Genomic DNA, 18229 nt, shown 5'->3' with positions numbered 1-18229 from the left:
CTACATTGAGAAGTTCACAGATTTCCTCCGTCTCTTTGTGAGCGTCCACCTACGAAGGATCGAATCCTACTCCCAGTTCCCCGTGGTTGAATTCCTGGCCCTGTTGTTCAAATACACTTTTCATCAGGTACAGCCCCACATCCTCGTTTTTCCCAACCTGTTCTGTTGTCCAGAGCCATGAAAAGAGCATTTAACTGGTCTTACTGGCACTTCCCAGTGACTTGGAAATGGCTTAGTGTGCTCCTGGGTTTAGCTGGAGACCGAGGTCACAGGTGGTTACTCAACAATAACAACTTGTCTGATGTTTAACTTTGCTCCTGCTTTCATTTTTTTCCTAGTCCTTGGAATGGACAGTGTGTGGAAAAGTCTCTCAGACTTGGTTTGTGTTTGGGGATGCTGTTCTTTGTCCTCAGTCTGTGGCTTTCTTGTAGCTTTCAGTTTTTCTATTAAAAACCTGCAAGCCCTGTGGCTTTAGGTTGGTTTTGCCTTCCTGTAGAAGCTGTCAGTGCAACTCAGCCCCATTTACACAGGAATAACAACAGGGAAACAGCTTTATCACATCACAGAATCATGGGATGGGTTGAGTTGAAGGGACCTTAAAACCCATCCAGTGCCACCCCAGCCATGGGCAAGGACACCTTCAACTGTCCCAGGCTGCTCCAAGCCCATCCAGCCTGGCCTTGGACACTCCCAGGGATCCAGGGGCAGCCACAGCTTCTCTGGGCACCCTGTGCCAGGGCCTGCCCACCCTCCCAGGGAACAATTCCTTCCCAATATCCCATCCATCCCTGCCCTCTGGCAGTGGGAGCCATTCCCTGTGTCCTGTCCCTCCATCCCTTGTCCCAAGTCCCTCTGCAGCTCTCCTGGAGCCCCTTTAGGCCCTGGAATGCTGGAAGCTGGTGTAGCAAGCCATGAGATGGGTTAATACTGAGGCCAGCCTTGTAATTCCTGTGTTCCTGCCCTTGTACAAAAGCTCTTGCTCATCTTTTGACAGCTCTGAATCTCTCCAGTGACATCCTAGAACTGTTTCAGTAAAGCAAGAAGCTCTTCCCATGGATTGGAGTGAATGTTACCTCCTGTTTTCGTTGTGTGAAATTGATCTTGCCATAGCTTGCAGTACTCATTGGGAATTTTGGTGTCTTTCAGCCTACACATGAAGGTTACTTTTCTTGCTTGGACATCTGGACACTCTTCTTGGACTATCTGACCAGCAAAATCAAAAGTCGCCTGGCAGACAAAGAAGCAGTGCTCAACAGGTGAGGGCTGGGGAGCTGCCAGGGTGGGACAGCCTGGAATCATCAAAAGGGTTTAAGAGGGACCTTAAAACTCATTCTTGCTGTGGGGCAGGGACCTTCCACTGTCCCAGGCTGCTCCAAGCCCCATCCAGCCTGGCCTTGGACACTCCCAGGGATCCAGGGGCAGCCACAGCTTCTCTGGGCACCCTGTGCCAGGGCCTGCCCACCCTCCCAGGGAAGAATTTTTTCCTACAGCAACAAAGAGACAGCAAATCCTGTGTGAGTCCTTTCTTTTTCTAAAATCATGAAGTATAAAAAGCATAAACCTCAGTGCTTCACACTCATTCACAAGAATTCAGGCTGAGCAGGTTTGGGTAGACAAACTGTCACTTACATATGTTGTGTGTGAACCTTGAAGGCAGAGGAAGGAAGCTTTGTAGTCTAAAATAGAACTGGAGCACATTTTAGCACAAATTAGAAGAGGAAACTACAACACAAGTTGCTTACTTAGTGTTCACACAGCTCATACAACTAATTAATGAAGTAGGAAACAAATTTTGTTTAATTAGGATTTTAAATTTCCTCTTTAAATAGAGGATGTGTTTCTGAGAAATACAGATGGAAGTTAAAAGTTGCAGTTGCTTACTGCTGTGTGTATTGATTACAACAGTGGTTGGCAGCTTTTGCTTGGCAGATGCTGACCCTGAAAGGGATGGGTTTTGTTTGAGAAGGGTCTCTTTGCTGCCATGTTAAAAATCTGGTGAATATCCTGGTGAGTTGTTCAGGTTTGTGAGGTTTAAAAGCACCATGGTTTGTGCCATGTTTAGTTCTGCTTAGTGCAGAAGGAAGATTCTTCCCCTTAAGCACCCTGAATAGCAGCAGTTGGTTTTTAAAAGCCAGCCTGGCATCATAACCACAAGGAAAATTGGAACTGCTGTTGGAGCAGACAGCTCCTCCTTTCAGCATGGGAGCTGTGGGGTTTGAATTTCTCAAGGAGTAGATTTTGGGGTTGGAACTTCATGATTTGCTTCTGTACCTACCTGCTTGTGGTGGAGAAAACTGTAGCAAAAAGCTGTCTCTAGGTCTGTCAGAATAAAAAAATCATAATTAAAGCTTGTGAGTGGTTGGGGCTGTGCTATTTGTCCTCTGTGACAGCTCTGACATCTCCACGTCCCCACACACCCTGAGCCGTGGGAACTCTGAGCTGGGCAGGCTGGCAGTGGTGACACCACAAGGGCACAGAGGAAATTTCCTGTTCTGTGGTTGAGAAACTTTGTATTTTGTACACAGTGCCACTTCTACCACTGGAGAAGTTGCCAAACACAGGGTTACACCACCTTGCAGCTGCCTGGCTGCTGGCACAGCTGACTGGCACATCTGACACTTGCCTTGCGTCATGCTCTGTGTCTGTTGCTCTTCTTTAATGCCTGGTTTTCCCACCTGATTTTCCCTAAAAAAAAACAGGATTTTTTTAATGAGACCCCAGCTTTTTTGAGGAGGAGATTTTTCAAGGAGAAATCAGCCTAACCCTGCTTGAAATCCCGGAAGTTTCCTGTTGTGGCACCAGGGGTGATTGTGTGCTGTGCTGAGTTTGCAGCTTGGCATTGTGTTGGCTCTCTGGTGTGCTGTGTTGCAGCTCCCTGGCTCCCAGAGCTGCAGGGATATTTCAGTGATGTGCCTTCAGTGTTACAGTGGGAGCCTTTGTTTCAGGGGAGAAGGGCCTGAATTTCAGTGTGGGGAAGGAGACAGCAGCACAGACAGGCTCAAGGTCCCACCTGAGGCAGCAACAACTGCCCTGGTTCTGCTGTTCCTCATTCAGTGGCCAGAGCAGAGCAGCAGAGGCTGCTGTGGACAGCTTAGGCTCCAAGAGGCTCTTGGTGCCTCCTGCTCATGGACACCTGGTGTTGTTCCTGGCAAGCTGCTCCTGCTTTTCCTGTTTTGAACTCTGGGGTTGCTTCTGTTGCTGACAATCCTCCCTTTCCCCTCCAGAGGCAGAGGGATATTGGGTATTGCCAAGGCTGTTTCCTTACAGGTGACCTGAAATGTGCTGGTACCTTGAATCCCAGGAGCTGCTTGGTGCAACTGTTTTGTTTTGGGTTTCCTTTGCTGGAAGGGTTTTATCCAACTCTTTGTGTGTCTCCCTGGTGGCTGCAGGTACGAAGATGCTTTGGTTCTGTTGCTGACAGAGGTGTTGAACCGGATCCAGTTCAGGTATAACCAGGCACAGCTGGAGGAGCTGGATGACGAGACCCTGGATGATGATGTAAGGAGCAGAGCTGGACAGGAAAGGGCCACACATGAACCTTTGCACTGCTGATACCTGGAGTGACTTTTCCTGAGCTTGCACTGGGGAGTTTGAGCTAAACACCTGCTTCTCCCCTCCCTTCTCTGTGGGCTTTGAGCTCAAAAACAGCCTCTTCACAAAAAGTCACACTGAAGATGTAACCTTTGGGTGTAATTTGGTTATTATTGGGGGGGGAAAAAAGTTTAGATCCTTATGTTCTGATTGTCAGAGGTATTAGATGCCCATTTCTGGACACCTTTGGAATTTAGAGTGTTTAATTAGTTTGGAATTAATTTGCTGGTCACTTGGGAATTTAAATGCTAAAATATCTCAGAAGCAAAAGCTTGAAGCTGTGTATTGTTGGTGCTTATGTTTAAGCTTATTTCTCCTAAGTTGGTATTGATAAAAATCATCTTGAAGCTGATAAATGTCAAAGTGGAGTAGGTGGAGCCAGAGCCCTGGAAGGGCAGGTCAGCTGTCACAAGAGGGTAGGTGAAGGAGCAGAGGGAATCTCATCACAAATAAGATCAGACAGATTTTTAAATTCTGGAATGCTGGGGGCTGGTCACATCACAGCTTCTGAGCTTGAGAGCAGCACCATTTCGTAAGCAAAGTAAATTATTTTCTTGATTCATTTGACACTTGTGTCACCTGGATAATTAGCTGTTGTACCCCTGTAAAGACCATGGTGGTGCTTGGATGCCTTTCCATGGTGATGATAATGTCACAAATAAGGGTATGAATGATCTAGAGCAGTCCTGGTGTCATTATGCTTCCAAAACAGGACGGCAAATGATGATCATTGCAAGACTAAAACTTGAAAAGGGTTTTAGTTCATTGTTTTAGGACAAAATTAAGTCAGAACATGGTGCTATTGATTCTGTTGCTTATGTTGCTGTGTGTGTTTCTTGGTTTTTTTATTATTTACTTTCTTATATTAATTAATATAATTATATTCTTATTTACTTTCCCATATTAATGGCAGGTTTGGGCTATGATGGTAACAGGCAGCTTCTTTCTCAGTCACTTGTGTGGCTGAGCATGGAAAGAGTCTTTTGTTAAAACAATTGTTTAATTCACCTATCAAGTTACTGCCACTCTGTCCCCTCCCTCCTCCTGCACTGTCCCCCCAGTTTTATCAATTCTGTATGAAAACAGAATGAATTCTAGATGAAAATAAGTTTGAGTGGAGTGTGCAAGTTACATTTCTCTCAAATGCTGCTTTGGGTTGGTTTGGGGGCGTTTCTCCCTCCTGTCCCTCCCTTCTCAGTGTCCTGAAAGCTCAGTGTTCCCCTGGGAAGGGCTGTGCTCACCCCAGTGTCCCTTTTGTTTGCAGCAGCAGACGGAGTGGCAGCGGTACTTGCGCCAGAGCTTGGAAGTGGTGGCCAAAGTCATGGAGCTGCTGCCAACTCACGCCTTCTCCACACTCGTAAGTCCTTCCCCAGGCCCAAAGTGCCATGTGGAACGAGCACCAACTGCCTCAGTGCCCAAAAAAAACCAGGGAAATTTGGGGTTGGATGCAAAGCTTGGCAAGGGGTGATTAGAAATTGAAGAGAAAAAAATGTTTCTTCAATGCTTTGTTGCATTTCTTGGTGTGTTTTGAAGAGAGTGCTTCGGTGTCTTAAGTCCAGCTTGGTGGACACTCTTTAGAAGTTACCACCTCTCAAAGCATAAACATTTGGCAGCAACCCCTCTGTGCTGTTTGTCTTGGCCTTTATCTCAGAGGCAGGGCTGTGAATTGGGCAGATAAGTGTCATTAATAGGGCTTTCAAGAGAGTGGAGCCTTTATTTTAATTAAAGGTTAGATTAAGATGCTGGAGGGAGGCCTTGTACTATTGGGAAGCAGATCTGATCTGGGTAAGTGCTTCTCTTCAGCTGCTGTCACTGCCTTTGGTGGTGGAAAAGTTGTCTGGGTTTTAGCATCATAACAATTCTGAGAAGGAGATCTTGAGGCTGGAAATGTGGCCCAGAATTCAGAGCAGTCCAGGTGGGTTTTTACTGGGTGAGGAGAAAGGGAAATAACAGCAAGTGCCTTAATCCCACTGGGACCGCTGCACACCTCAAGAAGTGTATTCCCAGGAAGCAGAGAACACCGGGCTGCTGCAGAGGCAGAAGGTGCCTGGCCTGAAGTGCCTTTGCAATTGCTGTTTTTGTTGAGGCAGGGAAGCAGCAGGAGCCTGTCACTAGAAGGAGGGAACAAAAGCAGGGGCTGCTGTGCAGCTTCGGCGTGAGTCAGCGAGGAGCGGAGCGGGTGTTCGAGGGAGCAGATGGATCCCATGGAGCAGAGCATGTGGCTTCCTTGGAGTAACACATTCACATGAGGAAGGCTCTGTGGTTCTGTAAACTCCCCTCAGGCAGTTATGCAAAGATACTCCACTGTTAATTAGGCACAGCATGTTGGAAGCCGGGTAGGGAGTGTTGTTTTCCTCAGCCCTGTGTTGTTCCTTGTTCGTTCTTGTGGACTGGGGGATGTGGGAGGCTCTCAAGGAGTTCCCAGTGCTTTTCCCAGTGGCTGCAGGGCTGGAGGGTGCAGTGGTTGGTTCAGGAGTTTCAGCAGTGGTAAATAATTAAAGCACTGGAGAGCAGCTGCCATTTCTCCATCCCATGCTGGGCAAGGAAAGGCTGCAGCTCCTTCTGCTGATGGGCAAGAGAACTTCCATGAAACCAACCACCAATTTCAACCATTTTCCCCAACAGAAATTAAATAGAGCTGTGCCAGGCTGAAAGGGTTGAAAACATTCTTCAGATGAAGTATGAGCAGACCTGGCATGTTTGCTGTCACTGCTGAGTGATGGAGCTGGGCTGACGCTGCTCCCACACTGGGGTGAATGAGGGCTGTGGTGTTTTTTCCTTTGGCTGTTTTCCCCATGGAATTTCAGCTGCTACAGCGTGCAGCGTGCTGGCAGAGTGCTGCACTGCTTCCCTTCTGTGCCCTGGTAGAGGCACTGAACTCAACTTTGTGGTTGCACAATATTTTGGGAGATTTTTCAGTGCCACCTTTTGAGAAGGTGATACTTGCAGGTGAGGTGGGTGAGCACACAGCTCCTGCACTTGGGACTCTGCCACTCCTCTGCTCCCTGGCCTGGGTTGTGCCTCCAGCTGTGTATTCCTGGTGCTGCCAGTGCTGTGCCCTCAATTCCACTGTCAGAACATTATCTTGTCAGGCTGATTGCTGGGGTTAGAGGCAAAGGAGAGCTGCCTTCAGGGGACTGATCTTTGTTTTCCTGACAGCTGTCAGGACCTGGAAGTTGTGGGATGCAGGATCAGGCCAGAGCCCATCCTGCCCTTCCTCCAAATGTCTGTCTGAAGGCACTGGGGAGAAATGAGAGAACTCTGCTCTGGCAGAGCAATCAGTAGTTGGGTGTTACTGTCTGCCAAGCCCCAGGATCACAATCAACTCTTCTCTCTTCAGTTTCCCGTTCTGCAGGATAACCTGGAAGTGTATCTGGGGCTCCAGCAGTTCGTGGTCACTTCAGGAACAGGTAATAACCACCCTCTGACACTGTGCTCCCCACTCTTTCATCATTGCAAAACCACTAGATCTGCTTTGGTGTTGTTTTTTCTGTAATCAGATGATCCAAACCTGTGTGGTGTCTCATGGCTCAGTAGTTAAACTCCAGCAGCAGACAGAAATCCCATAATATGATTTATTCTTATTGGCTTGGTTCTTCTCTTATTCTGGAATTTGAAATGGAGATACCAGAGGTGTTAAGAGCAGGTGTGCAGCACCAAATACTACAGCTCCTTCCTGAGAAACAGGGGAAACAGCAAAAGTGGGATCTGCCTGAGGGGAGGCTGTAGCTTAAGGTAGTATTGAAATTCCCTGGTGTGACCAGGAAAGGAATCTGTCACATCTCCAATACTGCTGGACATGGCAGAATGATGCCAGTTCTAGAAAAAATATTCCCAGTTTTAGGCCCATTTCAGCCCTGGGATAAGCAGTGTGTAGGGGTTTAGAGCTGTGGCACCAGCCTGTGTTGGAGCAGTCCTGGGGGCTGGAGCAGCAGCAGCAGCCCAGGTGCAGCTCTGGATTGAGCCCTGGGTGATGGCACAGAATCCCAGAATGGCTGGGGTTGGAAGGGACCAGAGTGAGCCTCTGATCCAATGCCCTGCTCATCCCAGAGCAGTGGCACAGGATGGTGTGTTTGTATTGATGGCACAGAATGGAGAGGTTATTGCTGAAAGCTTGAGCTGAGATTAAATACAGTCAGTGGAAAGCAAATCTGATCTTCTTCAAGAGGTGGTGTGGCAGAACATATTTGATTTCTTAGTAGAAGCTGTGGAATGTTTGAGCCCAGGTGTCCACACCTGAGCAGCAGGAGGATTGTGTGGGGCTGGAAAATCTCTGAAAAAACCAGATTGTTTCTTGTACTTGAGAAATATGGAAGTGCACAACAAGCCTCACATCAGAACTGAAGGCACAAATTCTCTGTCCCAAATCTGCTGCTGGATCACTGGAACTGTAGTCAGCAGAGGGAGTGTAGAAAAGCCACTTCTCCATGTGGAAAAGCACGTTCTCCACGTGGAAAAGCACCTTCTCCAGAGCTAGGAATACTCCTGATGGCAGCAGGAAACAGAAAGGCTCCTGTTTGTGTAGGAATTCACACCATACAGAAGAAAATGAAGGTGTAAAAGGCTGAAACAGTTGCTGACATCTTTATCAGCCTTTGAAGTGTTGTCAGAAGAGCTGAGCTTCCTTCCCAAGCTGCAGTGCCTTGGCCATGCTGCCCTCTGACCTGTGACCCAGTGCTGAGCTCATTCCAGAAGAACACTTGCCATGTAATTAGAATAAACTTTGCATTTCCTGTTACTGTCACCAGGTTTCCCATCTCCAGAGCTGCAGGGATTAATCAGAATTTTGGGGTTTTCCCCTTGCACCAGCAGGGATTTCCAGCCCTGGGGGGGCAGCAATCAGAGAAAAGCTGATTTGTGTCTGTGTTGCCGATGGGCTGTGCTGTCCCTGCAGGTCACAGGTTGAACATCACAGCAGAGAATGACTGCAGGAGGCTGCACTGCTCTCTGAGGGACCTGAGCTCGCTGCTGCAGGCCGTGGGCCGCCTGGCCGAGTACTTCACCGGGGACGTGTTCGCCGCCAGGTTCAACGACGCCCTCACCGTGGTGGAGAGGTGGGTACAGCTGATGCCTTCAGTAGTAGCTTTTGTACCTTCCAGATTCTATACTGCATTAGTGTGTAACTCTGAACTTCATATCATGTGTTAGAAATTCTCCTCAGTGCAGTCAGACACAACAATCCATTCCCAGCCCAACAACCAAAGACACAGTTGCAGCTTCAGGCCCAAAAAGTGTAAACAGCAAATTGAGGAGAGCAGTCTGAGAGGATGGGACTGCAGAACCTGGAGCTGGAATTGGACAATCATCCCAAAATGGAAATGAACCAAAATTTATAAAAGTGTGAAAAGTTATGGCCAAATGTCCATCTTGGGTGTAGCCTTGGCCAGGCTCTTGGCCTGCCCAAGGTGATCCTTTGAAAGTGTTTTTAATAAACACCCACTTTATTCCTTTAACACTGTCCAGCCTCTGTCCCAGGCAGCCTCTCAAGGCATCACAGCCACTGTCACCCTGCACAGTGACAAACAAGGCTTCTTTCTGCCTCCCCTTGCTGTGAGGAGCTTGAGGGAAGGAATTTGATGGCCAGAATGTGGATTGTGTGTGCTGGGCTGAGCCCCCGGGGTGGGCAGCAGGGCTGGGGGTTCTGCTCCCTGTCCCTCTGCTCAGGTGAGACCCCACCTGCAGAGCTGCCTCCAGCCCTGGGGCCCAGCACAGGAAGGATGTGGAGCTGCTGGAGAGAGTCCAGAAGAGGCCACAAGGTTTGGAGCCCCTCTGCTCTGGAGCCAGGCTGGGAGAGCTGGGATTGTTTCAGCCTGGAAAAGAAACAGCTCAGGAGTGACCTCATTACCCCTTCCAGTAACTGAAGGAGCCATCAGGAAAGATGGAGAGAGACCATTTATAAGGGTCTGGAGTGCCAGGATGGGGAGAATAACTTCCCACTGGCAGAGGGCAGGGATGGATGGGATATTGGGAAGGAATTGTTCCCTGGGTGGGTGGGCAGGCCCTGGCACAGGGTGCCCAGGCTGCCCCTGGATCCCTGCAAGTGTCCAAGGCCAGGCTGGATGGGGTTTGGAGCAGCTGGGATAGTGAGAGGTGTCCCTGCCATGGCAGGGGTTGGAGTGAGATAAACTCAGTCACTTGAAAACATTGAGGGAGGGACTTGTGTTCCAGCATCTGCATTTGTGAGGCAGTGAAATAACACAGTTTGATTAGAGTTGTGCCTTTCAAAACTAAATCACCAAAACCTTCTTTGATGGTTGGACTTTGTGATCTTCAAGGTATTTTCCAACCTTGATGATTCCATTATTCTTCTCTTAAATGAAAAGACCTGTGAAAGTGGAAGGGGCAGACATTTCATTATTCTTCTCTAAGATACTAAATTAGCACATAGTTACAAATGGCAGAATTTCAGGCATTTACACAGGTTTTGTGTTTTCATTTCTGTGCAGGAACATCTGACATATTCCATTTTATCCCAAACACTGCAGTAGGCTCTGAATTATTTTAAGCTAAATAGTCAAAATCTCATTTGTGTATTAGCTGAATATCGACACACACCAGGGAAGAGCTGCCCTAGATCAGGTACTGGAGCAGATTTGTACAATCCCTTTGCACTGCCACGTGTGTTTGCACCTGCAGGTTGGTAAAAGTGACGTTGTATGGATCCCAAATCAAACTGTACAACATCGAAACAGCCGTTCCCTCCGTGCTGAAACCTGACCTCATCGATGTGTGAGTGTGGGGAAGGGATGGGTCTGCTGCTCACACCCCTCCTTGGCAGACACCCTGGGAAACAGCCTCTCCTGCTGCTGGCAGCTCCCCAGGAAAGCACCTTTTCCAGCTGATCAAAGTCCAGGCTGCTGCCAGCATTTTAGACCTGTCTTTCCTCTAATGGAAGTACCCAGGTCACTTAAAGGAAAACATGTTTGTACTGAGAAGGAAAAATGCCCCTTAAATCAGCTCTGAGAGCAAATTGGGATTGTGCCCTGTGCTGGTGACTGTAAAAGCAGGATAATTAATGAGGAAATAAGTGTTACAGCAGTGATATTTTAAAGAAATGGATCCACTGTGTACTGTGCAGTTTATTTGTAAATCCAGTTGATGGATTTTTTGCTGCCAAGATCAGATCTGTGGCTCAGGTAAAAGAGGTTTTTCCCAGCTGAGGGTTTCAAATCCTCATCTTCCAAGACAAACCTGAGCCTTGCAGCTGTGCAAGCCATTTGTGGGACAAACAACTGCCTGACAGTGTGAAATCTTGGTGCTGCTGGTCACAGATCACCTCTGGGACAGACTTTGTCTGTCAGCACAAACCTGTTCCCTGCCAGCTGGAGTTCTGTGAGAAGAATTTAAGGTTTGAACGCTTGTTCTGGTTTGTAATTGCACCTTCAGCAGCTCCTCAAAGTCCCCCACTGGATTTCACCATATCTCTGTATAACTACTGGGATTTCTCCTATTAGTCTCAAGTTAATGGCACTGAAATTTGTGCACTAATATGTTTTAATGGTTTTTCTGGTTCACAGCAACTGGGGAGTTGTTTTCCATGATCTGTCAGCAAGGGTTCACCCTTTTCCCTGTCCCTGAGGAAACCTGTGATCCATTTCCTAATGCTTGCCTGAGACAGCAGCACTGTCACACATTTGGGGGACACCTCTGAAACTTCCTGACTCAATCTTCACGAGATAAAAGTGTGATTATGTGTGGTTACAGTCAGGTACCAGTTGGTGCTAACTTGGCTTTATCACTTCTCACCTTTGCCTTGGTGGGTCCAGAACCAAAACCAAAAAAGCAGTGAGGATTTTTTTTACAAACCACGCTGCCAGATTTGCCTGAAACACCATTCCTGTGTCCCCTGGTGTCCCCAGGCATGCCCAGTCCCTGGCAGCCCTGCAGGCCTACGCTCACTGGCTGGCGCAGTTCTACAGCGAGGTGCACCGGCAGAACCCCGAGCAGTTCATCTCCCTGGTGTCCACGGCGCTGGAGGCCATCACCCCCCTCATCAGCTCCAAGGTACTGCCTCCCTGGGGGCTGGGGCTGCTCTCTGCTCCCCTGGGAGCTGGGGCTGTGTCCTAGCAGCACTGGGGGTCAGGGTAATACAAGCTTTAGCAACTTAAAGGCTTTTAAACTCAATTTAATGATTTTATGGCTTGAAAGCAGGGAAGTCTCTCTGTCTCTCTCGTGGTATTAAGGGAACTCAGCTATGTTCTGGTTGACAAATAAATCATAGAATCATTTAGGAAATGCTCTCTAAGATCAAGTCCAACCTCCAGCACTGCCAAGGCCACCACTGACTCCTATCCCCAAATGCCACATCCACATGGCTCTTAAATCCCTCCAGGGGTGGGAACTCCACCTCTGCTGTGAGCACCCTATGCCTGACCACCCTTTCCATGAAGAACTCTTCCCAAAATCCAATCTAAACCTCCCCTGGTGCAGCTTGAGGCCATTTCCTCTCATCCTGTCTCTTTTCTCTGGGAGCAGAGCCCGACCCCCCTGGCTGCACCTCCCAGGTCCTGGCAGCTGAGTGAGCTGCCCCTGGCTGTGTGTGCTGCTGGGACTGACCCCTGTCTCTCTCTGCCAGGTTCAGGAGAAGCTGCTGCTGTCTGCGTGCCACCTGCTGGTGTCCCTGGCCACCACGGTGCGCCCGGTGTTCCTGATCAGCATCCCAGCCGTGCAGAAAGTGTTCAACAGGATCACTGACACCTCTGCCCAGCGCCTCCCCGACAAGGTCAGTTGGCCAGAGCTGTCTGACATGGAAATGAGCTGTCCTTGGGGAGATGTGCCTCAGGGGCTGAGGGGTAACCTCAAAAATCACGTGGAACAGCAGCAATCTCTGTATTGTGGATATCCAGGAATTACAGTGATGCTGTATGTAATTAATGATCTGTTTCAAGGAACAGCACAAGGAAAAAAACACCTCTTAGATCTGATTCTTTTCTCATTTGTTGACACCATCCCCAGTTCTGCATCATCTTTACATCTTAAACACCGCTCTTGTGTGTCCCCCTGACAGTACAGGCACATTGATTCTGACCCACACAAAGAGTTTTTTTGTGAAACTCAAGTATTTACATTGCAGAAGCAATGTAAATAATATAAATATATTCCATTTATAGTACTTAAAAGCCACAGTGCTGGGATATGGTTGTGTTGTGTGCTGGCAAGGAAGCACAGAGTGTTGCACAAGTGCAGAAGCTCGTCATGTAAACCAGAGGAGCAGTGAAAGTAAAATCAGCTTTGTTTTTATAAACACAAGAGATTTACTGGGAAGGGCTGTCAGAGCTGGGAGCTGCTTCCAGGCCTTAAACCCTGGAGCTTTGCTTGTCTCTCTCTTTGCAGAGCTGGTGGTTTTCACTTGGGCTCGTGCTATGCTGTTGAACAGTGAGCACCCCTGGTGTCTGGGACAGCCATAAAATGGCATTTCACTCCAGGCTTGTGCTCTAGTAAAAATTAGCTTGGATAAAATGTTAAAACTTGGTCTCTTTACTTATTGTTGCCCAGAGAAGTTGTGCAAATCCACCCCTAGAAGTGTCCAAGGCCAGCCTGGGATGGTGGAAGGTGTCCCTGCCTATGGCAGAGGGTTGGAATTATGTGATCTTTAATGTCCCTTCAGCCCAAACCATTCCAGGATTCAATGGTTCTGCTGTCAGTCCAGCCCTGCTGCTGTCTGGGCCCTTGTAGGTGGCTTTCTGCTCCCACATCTCATTGTGGGTAGCAGGAGCTCGGGGTTTATGTCCCTGTGTGGGTGTTTTGGGAGCTGCAATCCCTCCTCAGTGTCCAGGCAGCTCTGCAGAGCTCATCCAGAGCCTCCCACACATCAGAGATGCACAAAGCAGGGGTGGAACACGATGAGCTTTAGCCTCCCTTCCCACCCAACCCATTCCGTGACTCTTCCCACCCAAACCATTCTGTGGCTGTGATTCCTGTCCCTCCCAGGCCCAGGTGTTGGTGTGCAGGGCTCTGTCCAACGTGCTGCTGCTGCCCTGGCCCAACCTGCCCGAGAGCGAGCAGCAGTGGGCTGTGCGCTCCACCAACCACGCCAGCCTCGTGTCCGCCCTCACCAGGGACTACCGCCAGCTCAAGGCCACGGCCAGCCTGCCCCAGAGGAAGGTGCAGCTGGAGGACAGTAAGTACCAGGGTCCTGCTCACTCCTCCTGCACTGGGGAGTGTCATCAAGCTGATTTGCCAGGAATTAGTTTGGCTGAGAAAGCGTTGTGTTTGCGGGGAGAGCGGGGAAAGGAGCAGGTTGTGTTTTCTTTCTGTTCTTAGAGGCTTTTCTGCTCTGTACAGGGCACTCTCATCCCACCTGTAAGCATCCACTGAAGTGCTGCCTTCCTAAGGAAGGTGGGATCAGGGTTGGGATAGAAGTTTAAACAGTAAGGATTGCATGGGGAATACTGAACAGAATGTTGTAGTGTTAGAAATGCTGGCTGGAAGCAGCGTTAATGAAAATCGTGGTTGTAAAAAGTGAAGGGGGAAAATGAGAATTCCTTCCAGACTTGGAAAGTACTGGAGAGGGTTTGTTTATATAGGAGGAATGCAAGGAAACTCCTGGCAGGGGTGCAGGGAAACTGCTGTATATGCTTTGGGTCTGGTTTTGGGTGTTTTTTGGGTTTTTTCATTGAGGAATCATTCAGAGATCGGCAGTGTCACACGTCAGTTATTTTAATTACTCTGTGTGTGAGCTTAATTTCTCTTCCTCTTACCTGTTAGCAGTTTTGGCACATGCAAGAAGCATCACTTCTCTTGTTTTGCAGCCAAAGTGATCATCCACCAGACACTGAGCGTTCTGGAAGATATTGTAGAAAGTGTCTCTGGAGAATCCACCAAGTCCCGGCAGATCTGTTATCAGTCGCTGCAAGAATCCGTGCAGGTCTCACTAGCCCTCTTCCCAGCTTTCATTCATCAGTCAGGTATAACCTCAGGCCAGGGGTCATGCTGTGAGTAGCTTTCTGAGCTCCTGGTAACACCCAGAGCAGCAGCACAGAGTTGTGGTGTGGGTGTGGAGTGTGTGGCTTTGCTGTGCCTGGGTGTGCTGGGAGAGCTGGGCTGAGCCACAGCAGGGAAGGGACATCCCTGCCAGCCAGGGTCCAGGCAGGATTGTCACAGTTTCAAAGAGGAGCTGGTCCTGAGCACAAAAAAACATAAAAAAAAGCTTTTAAATACCTTTTCTGGCTCTTTTTGCCATTTACATTCTGTGCAGAAGCTTGAAGAGGAAGAGTTGTCATCAGATTGGGTGAAATGATGTGGGATTTGGGGATTTTTTTTTCTGAGATGGGACCAGGGCTGTCACTTGGCAGCCTTCTGGCCAGCAGCTTGCTTTTTGTGTCACATCAGGGTGCTTCCTCCTGTTCCACTTGGAGCTGGGTGGGATTTTCTCAGTGATGGGGTAGAGGGGAGACAAAAGCAGAGAAATGCAGAGGATCCAAAGCAGCAGCAAAGGTGCTGTGACTCCAGGGAGCTGCCGTGTTCATAACAGGCTGGCAGCCTCATCAATTGCAATTTATTGGCAATCAAAAGCTGTGTGATGAGGGAGGAGTTGAGCAGCTCCAGCTTTGTTATCCTGTCTTTTTTGGGATGGATGAAGGATCAGCTGGGTGCTGATCTGATCAGCTCACTGCATCACCACATGCTCACTTCTGAAGGCAGAAGGGTCTTCTCAGTTCCTGCCAGAAAAACAAGCTGGATTCTGTTTCCTCCACCCCGAGCTGCGTGGATGTTTTGGATTTGCTGGTGTTTCCTGTTAACCCTGTATGAGCAGTGAGAACTGAGATGGGCCTGGAGCTGGCCCTGAGCTCTCTCCCAGCACTCTGAGCACGCTGAGGCCATGCTGGCAGGGCTGTGGCTGTTCTGAGGGTTTGGGTGCTGCCTGTGCTTGTCATCCCTGGCAGGATTTGGAAGGGGATGAACAATCTTGAAGCCCTGTAGGAGCCAGCTGATGGTTTCAGTTTCTCAGACAACCCTGTTGGTAAATTCCCAAGCATAAATGGGGTTCCCTGAACAGGAGGAGCAAACTTCAGACTTACACATAAAAGACTTATTGATGCATTTGGATGTTTCCTTGACGTGTTACTTTTGCTTTTCTCTTCTCTTAGATGTGACAGATGAGATGCTGAGCTTCTTCCTCACCCTATTCCAAGGCCTGAGGGTGCAGATGGGAGTGCCTTTCACTGAGCAGATCATACAGACCTTCCTGAACATGTTCACCAGGTACTGCCCAACACTGGTCACTTCTTCCTTGCCCCTCAGGATGGTTGGTCTGAGGAGCTGCTCAGCCCCCTGTCCCTAAAGAGGGCTGTTCCCAGCCTTTGTGGCCAGACTTCTGTCACATCCCAGGGCTGAACCTGAGGAAAACAAGTCTGGAGAGACGTGGTGCATGCTCATCAGTCATACCTGCCATTGTGTAAATCCAGCTCTCCCACAGCCTCTCTGGCTGTGTGGGGTGTTGAACTGGACTCTCACATTCCCTGTTAGCTCCTGCCCAAGGTCTGAGAGTGTCCCCTCACTCATCTTTTGTTGGTGAGAGGAGTGTGTCAACCCTCAGTCACAACCTCCCTCCCTCGTGTGGCTTCATGTGCTTGCCCACTATTAATTGAGCATTTTAGAGGCATCACCTATTTTCCAGAAATGCAGCTGAGCCTTTGGATGTCTGGGAATGTTGCTAATGGCTGTTTGTGTCCCAGGGAGCAGCTGGCAGAGAGCATCCTGCACGAGGGCAGCACGGGCTGCCGGGTGGTGGAGAAGTTCCTGAAGATCCTGCAGGTGGTGGTGCAGGAGCCAGGCCAGGTGTTCAAACCCTTCCTGCCCAGTGTGATCTCTCTGTGCATGGAGCAGGTGTATCCCATCATTGCAGAGGTAGGGCAGCTCTCCCAGGGCGGGGAAGGGGATGGGAATTCATTGCTGGAGGAGGGGGTGGCAGCAGTGAAGCTTTGATTTCCAAGAGCTGAAAGGATGGAGGGAAAACACCCTGTGGGGGAGTGGTTAGTGGGATTGGAAAGGAGGGTGGGTGGAGGATTCTGTCAGGGATTTCAAGAGAAGCTAAAATTAGGTAGGTACAACTCAGAGTCAGCCATGTGTTTCCAGCAGGATCCTACAGCTGCTGGGTCTGGTGCTCCTGCAGGAGAAGGGCTTGGCTGCAGAGCCCTGGGTGGGTGGGACCCAGGGTGGGATCCCAGCAGAGGAGCCTGCTCTGAGCTCTGTGCCCCTCTCCTGCCAGCGCTCATCCCCTGATGTGAAGGCAGAGCTGTTTGAGCTGCTCTTCCGGGTCCTGCACCACAACTGGAGGTACTTCTTCAAATCCAGTGTGCTGGCCAGTGTCCAGAGGGGAGTGGCAGAGGAGCAGATGGAGAATGAAGCCCAGTTCAGTGCCATCATGCAGGTAACTCAGCCATTCCCAGCACTCCCCAGAAGCTGTCCTGCAGGGGAGCTCATCAAACACAGAATCACAGAATCATCAAGGCTGGAAAAGCCCTCTGAGACTGGGTCCAGTCATTCCCCCAGCACTGCCAAGGCCACCACTAACCCGTGTCCCCAAGTGCCACATCCACACACCTTCTGAATCCCTTCAGGAACAGTGACCCCACCACTGCCCTGGGCAGCTGTGCCAGGGCCTGCCCACCCTCCCAGGGAACAATTCCTTCCCAATATCCCATCCATCCCTGCCCTCTGGCACTGGAAGCCATTCCCTGTGTCCTGTCCCTCCATCCCTTGTCCCTCTGCAGCTCTCCTGGAGCCCCTTTAGGCCCTGGAAGGCAGGCACAGCACCTTCTGGGTGCTGGTTGGGACATTGGCATTTTTAAGAATAACAGACTGTTCTGTGTGTTACTTCAGTCAGAGCTGGCCAGTTGAGTTCCTTTGCAATTCCTGGATCACCTTGGACTGCAGGTGGGAGGACTTTGGGAGAGTTTCCCCATCTTGGAGTGCCTGGAGGAAGTGGGTCCTCTGTGGTACACATGTGGAGAGGGAGCTCTTGCACTGACATAAACTGGCTCTTGTTTCTCTCTGGCCTTCCCTTCTCCTGCCACCTTCTGGTGTGAATGAAACCCAGGCTGGTTCCTGTGCTGGGCTGTCCAAGCATCTCTTTCACCTGTAGCTGTGTAACACTTCCAAAGTCTCTTGAATGCCTCATTCTGGAAGATATTTATGTAATAATCTCATTTTTGGGTGACAATACTGCACAGCTTGTTTTACCCCTCAGCTCCTGTTGCTCTGATACAAAACTCTGATGTTCTGTGTCCCCACAGGCAGTGCTTTGTGTGGGGGATATTAATAGTTTGTGTGCTGATTTCCACCTGAGATCTAAGGCCAGAACTGGCTCAGTCTTGATGGGATCTGGGTCACTTTTGTCCATTTGACAATAAATGGATCATGTGGGAGAATAAACTCTTCTGTTCACCAGGCCTTGAAGAGGAGCTGTTAAAATCCTGCTGCCTGTCTCTGTACAGAGCTGCCCTCATCCACCTTCACCCCCTGTCCCGTGTTTTGGAGGTGTTCAGGGTGGAAAAGATGTTTGATCACACGCTGTGCAGCCCTGCCAGACCAGCTCAGGGTCCAGCAGGTTTTGTTCTGGGCTCTTCACTGCCCTGGCTCCCAGGGCTCATCTCCAAATCCTAAATCAGGGCAGTGATGTCTTCTTGGGCTCCTG

General features: G+C 49.4%; 1 protein-coding gene across 3 annotated transcripts in view; it reads left to right on the top strand.

Annotated features, from left to right (window-relative positions):
* XPO6 (exportin 6) overlaps positions 1–18229 on the top strand; it is a 54984-nt gene that overhangs the window by 32931 nt on the left and 3824 nt on the right. For 2 of the 3 annotated variants that reach the window (XM_023936472.2, XM_086853757.1), the window contains 14 exons: positions 1–127; positions 1147–1256; positions 3390–3498; positions 4856–4948; positions 6932–7001; positions 8486–8645; positions 10228–10320; positions 11451–11595; positions 12167–12313; positions 13522–13711; positions 14343–14498; positions 15681–15795; positions 16269–16440; positions 16802–16963. In XM_023936472.2, coding sequence (XP_023792240.1) covers positions 1–127; positions 1147–1256; positions 3390–3498; positions 4856–4948; positions 6932–7001; positions 8486–8645; positions 10228–10320; positions 11451–11595; positions 12167–12313; positions 13522–13711; positions 14343–14498; positions 15681–15795; positions 16269–16440; positions 16802–16963 — 1849 coding nt within the window. The remainder of the gene's footprint in view (positions 128–1146; positions 1257–3389; positions 3499–4855; positions 4949–6931; positions 7002–8485; positions 8646–10227; positions 10321–11450; positions 11596–12166; positions 12314–13521; positions 13712–14342; positions 14499–15680; positions 15796–16268; positions 16441–16801; positions 16964–18229) is intronic. The other variant, XM_023936473.2, reaches the window with a different exon arrangement.

The sequence above is a fragment of the Cyanistes caeruleus genome, chromosome 17 (genome assembly GCF_971803275.1).
Source record: "Cyanistes caeruleus chromosome 17, bCyaCae1.hap1.1, whole genome shotgun sequence".
Lineage (NCBI taxonomy): Eukaryota > Metazoa > Chordata > Aves > Passeriformes > Paridae > Cyanistes > Cyanistes caeruleus.
The sequence above is the reverse complement of the archived record's forward strand: the minus strand, read 5'-3'. Positions and strand labels throughout refer to the sequence as shown.